Source organism: Phaseolus vulgaris, chromosome 5 (assembly GCF_000499845.2).
Source record: "Phaseolus vulgaris cultivar G19833 chromosome 5, P. vulgaris v2.0, whole genome shotgun sequence".
Taxonomy (NCBI): Eukaryota; Viridiplantae; Streptophyta; class Magnoliopsida; order Fabales; family Fabaceae; genus Phaseolus; species Phaseolus vulgaris.
The window spans coordinates 22,863,943-22,867,443 of record NC_023755.2 but is presented as its reverse complement, the minus strand read 5'-3'; the positions used below and the strand labels follow the sequence as shown (position 1 = coordinate 22,867,443).

The following is a 3,501-nucleotide window of genomic DNA, read 5'->3' as shown; positions in this document are numbered from 1 at the left end:
ACACGCCAAGCGGTGTAGGTAGTGTCAACATCATGCTGATTGGCATAAGGCGCCTCCATAAGAGCTGAGGTCGATTTACAGCCTGTGGCCCTTTTACACGTGGGGAATCGACATTTTGGGGCCTTTCCCTTTGGCGATAAGGCAGATGAAGTATCTGGTAGTGGCCACCGAATACTTCACAAAGTGGATCGAGGCTGAGCCAGTAGCACAGATTACAGCCCACAAGGTGCAACAGTTTGTGTGGAAGAATATAGTATGTCGCTTTGGCGTACCAAGGCGCCTCGTCTCTGACAATGGGACGCAGTTCGCAAGCCAGCAGTTGGGTAAGCTATGGGGATAAAGCAGGTGTTCGCATCAGTTGAACACCCCTAGACAAACGGGCAGGTGGAGTCAGCCAATATAGTCCTGCTCAGAGGTTTGAAAAGAAGGCTTGAGAAAGCTAAAGGGACTTGGGCGGACGAGGTTCCTAGAATAGTGTGGGCTTACCACACCACGCCCCAGTCCACCACGGGAGAAACACCTGTTAGCCTGGTGTATGGGTCGGACGCGATGATCCCAGTAGAGATTCAGGAGAGCTCACCACGCTTTCAGAGTTTCGTGGCTGAAGAGTCCAATGAAAAAAGAAGGGTGAACTTGGATCTGCTGGATGAAGTGAGAGAAGAGACTAGGATCAAAGCTGAGGGAGTAAAGAGAAGGGTGGAGCATAAGCATAGTTCTAAGCTGAAACCCAAACAGTTCCAAGTTGTTGACCTAGTAATGCAGAAAGCTCACCCGTACCAGTTGGAGAACAAGATGTCCCCCAAGTGGACTGGCCCTTTTAAGGTGACAGAAGTCCTGGGAAACGGGGCGTACAGGCTTGAGACTTTGGAAGGAGGCCCCATTCCTCGGACCTGGAATGCGGCCAACCTCAAGTTTTATTTCGTTAAAAACTCTTGCATTGTATACAGTTTAAAGGGACACTCTTTTTCACTTAAGAGGGTTTTTTAATGAGGTCACCCAATAAAAATTACGTTTTCAAGAATTCCTAAGTTTTCTAATACAATGCAGGGGAGAAATCCCTAGCTCTAGTGTTTAGACACCTCGAGAGGGAGTGGCAGTAGCCTTTTGGACACCTCCTCCTCGAGTGTGGGTGCCAGACACGGACAGTACGGTTCAATAAGAAACGAACCCGTTGTCTTGATGTTTAGACACTTCGAGGACGAATGGTCGCTCCCTCTAGGACGCCTCCCCCTCGAACGTCGGCACCAAGCGTGACTAGCAAAATTCGATTGGTGATGAACTGGTCGCCTTGGTGTTTAGACACCTCGAGAAGGAGTGGCAGTAGCCTTCGGGACGCCTCCTCCTCGAGCGTGGGCACCAAGTGGACTAGTCGTCTAGGTGTTTAGACACCTCGAGAGGGAGTGGCAGTAGCCTTCGGGACGCCTCCTCCTCAAGCGTGGGCACCAAGTGCGCCAGTCGCCTAGGTGTTTAGACACCTCGAGAGGGAGTGGCAGTAGCCTTCGTGACGCCTCCTCCTCGAGCATGGGCACCAGATATGAACAGTAGCTTCGACCAGATAAGTCCTCCTTCGCCTTTGAGCAAAGATGAGGCCAGAAACGCGCCTTAGGGGTAGACACCTCAAGGCCACAAAGTGCAAGTAAGTTCCAAAGCAAAAGGATCCTAGTCTAGAGCAAGAGGTAAAGACAAGGGCAGTCAAAGGAGCGCGCCTATTCGTTACTTTCGCAAGTCGTTAAACAAGTTAAAGGAAGAGGGCAAAATAGCGTGCTACCTAAGGTTCAAAGTCCTAGGGAATTGTAAGAGTACAGTATGAAGTTAGCATCAGAAGCGTTGTTAATAAAGGAGGCAAGCAGAAATGAGAAAAGCTGTTAAGTTAAAAGTGCAAAGTTACATTCAAATTATAAAATTGTCCTTAAGAGTACAACTTTCAAGCCTAGAAGCTAAGTAGCATTCGGTGGGGGACACCTTGGCACGACTTGTCCTTCGACGACGTGGTTCGCTGTAGCAAAGGGCGAAGTTTCCATCTCAAGGTGTTTGCAAACAACCTAAGCCAGAGCATCTTCAAACCCGGCGGCATAGGCGTCCGCAGGGTCGTCGATAAGTTCTGTCTCAGCCTTCTTGAAGCCCTCGGCTTGGGCAGCCATCTCTTTCTCAGCTTTGACAAGGGCTTCAACTTTCTCTGAAAGCTCTTGTTTGGTCCCCTCAAAGATTTTGACCTGCTCAGCTAGTTGACCCTTGATTTTTTCGAGGGCCTCAGTTTTTTCAGCAAGTTCCTCTTTGGTTTTCACCAGGTCTTCAGTCTTCTCAACCAGCTCAGCTTCAACCTTACCCAGGTGCACCTCCCGGGTAATAAAGCGCTCTTAAAGACTGGCCATCTTGGCTTTATTGGCCTCAACAACTTCTTTGAGTTCCACCAGTTCAGCACGTAGTGGCAACACTTTGGTCAGAAGAGTGGTATACTTCTGACCTTCGTCATGAAGCTTTTTGTTGGCCTCCAACTCAACCTTTCGAAGGACACCCAGCTCCTGGGTCAGTGCAGCTTCCTAGATAAAGAAACGTTGAGCCTGTTTGGCCATTTGCTCTTTCAACTGAGCCAGTTCGTCTGACAAGGCCTGTTGCTCCTTGGCCTTCACCTCAGCTTGGTGGGTAGAGGAGTTGGCACGAGCAAAAAATCCACCAAGGCTGAGGGTCATGCTCTCTTGTAGCGCCTCATCAGTAGAGTTCCCCATGGCCTCTTGTTGATAACCTATCAGGATTTGTTGGAGAACCAGGGGAAGCTCAGGAGCAGGTGCAGGAGCAGGCTCAGGAATAGTCTCGGCACCTTCCCCAAGAGCAAGAAAGTTTGGAGGTGAGGAGGCGCTTGGAGGGTTATCCCTGAATGAAGCAGGACGCTTGTCAGATGAGGAATGAGAGGTGGCTACCATCGTGGTTTTCCTCCTCTTGAAAGCAGGGCCCTCCACGGAGTCCTCCTCATCATCAAAAGTGATGACCACCACCCTTTTATTTTTCTCTAGGGGGGCTGGAGATGGAGAAACCCTGATTGTGGCCAGAGGAATAGCCGCAATTGGGGCTGGAGAAGTAGGGGCTGGTGCAGTATGTGGTGAGGTAGGGGTTGATGCAGTATGTGGTGAGGTAGGGGCAAGTGTGGCATATGTAGAGGCAGGGGTTGGAGTTGCTTATGGCGAAGCAGGGGTTGGAGTGGTCTGAGTGGTAGGAGAGGCAGGCGGGGCAGGGTGTGCAGAGGTACCCGCCTTGCCAGTTGTGGCATTGTCGGGAACAGACAAGACTCCAGCTAGTCTTGCCCGCTTCTCAGCGTTCAGCACCATACTTGCACCGAAAAGGAAGAGTTTAGAATCAAGTAAACAAGAGAAATCTGAGAATAAATACAAGTATGAGTTAACAAGTAACAAAAGAGGCATTAGCAGAGTAATGCATGAAGAAGGTTAAGAAAGGATTTTTATACCAATGTAGCCAACAAGCCCAGTTGGGCTATACTCGTTTTTG

General features: G+C 49.8%; 1 protein-coding gene across 1 annotated transcript; it reads left to right on the top strand.

The window, feature by feature from the left end:
- Positions 1 to 549: 549 nt before the first annotated feature.
- On the top strand, positions 550 to 987 carry LOC137834142 (uncharacterized). The gene has a single exon (XM_068642206.1). It carries the CDS (start codon positions 550 to 552, stop codon positions 985 to 987), a length of 438 nt encoding a protein of 145 aa, XP_068498307.1.
- The last annotated feature ends 2,514 nt before the right edge of the window (positions 988 to 3,501 follow it).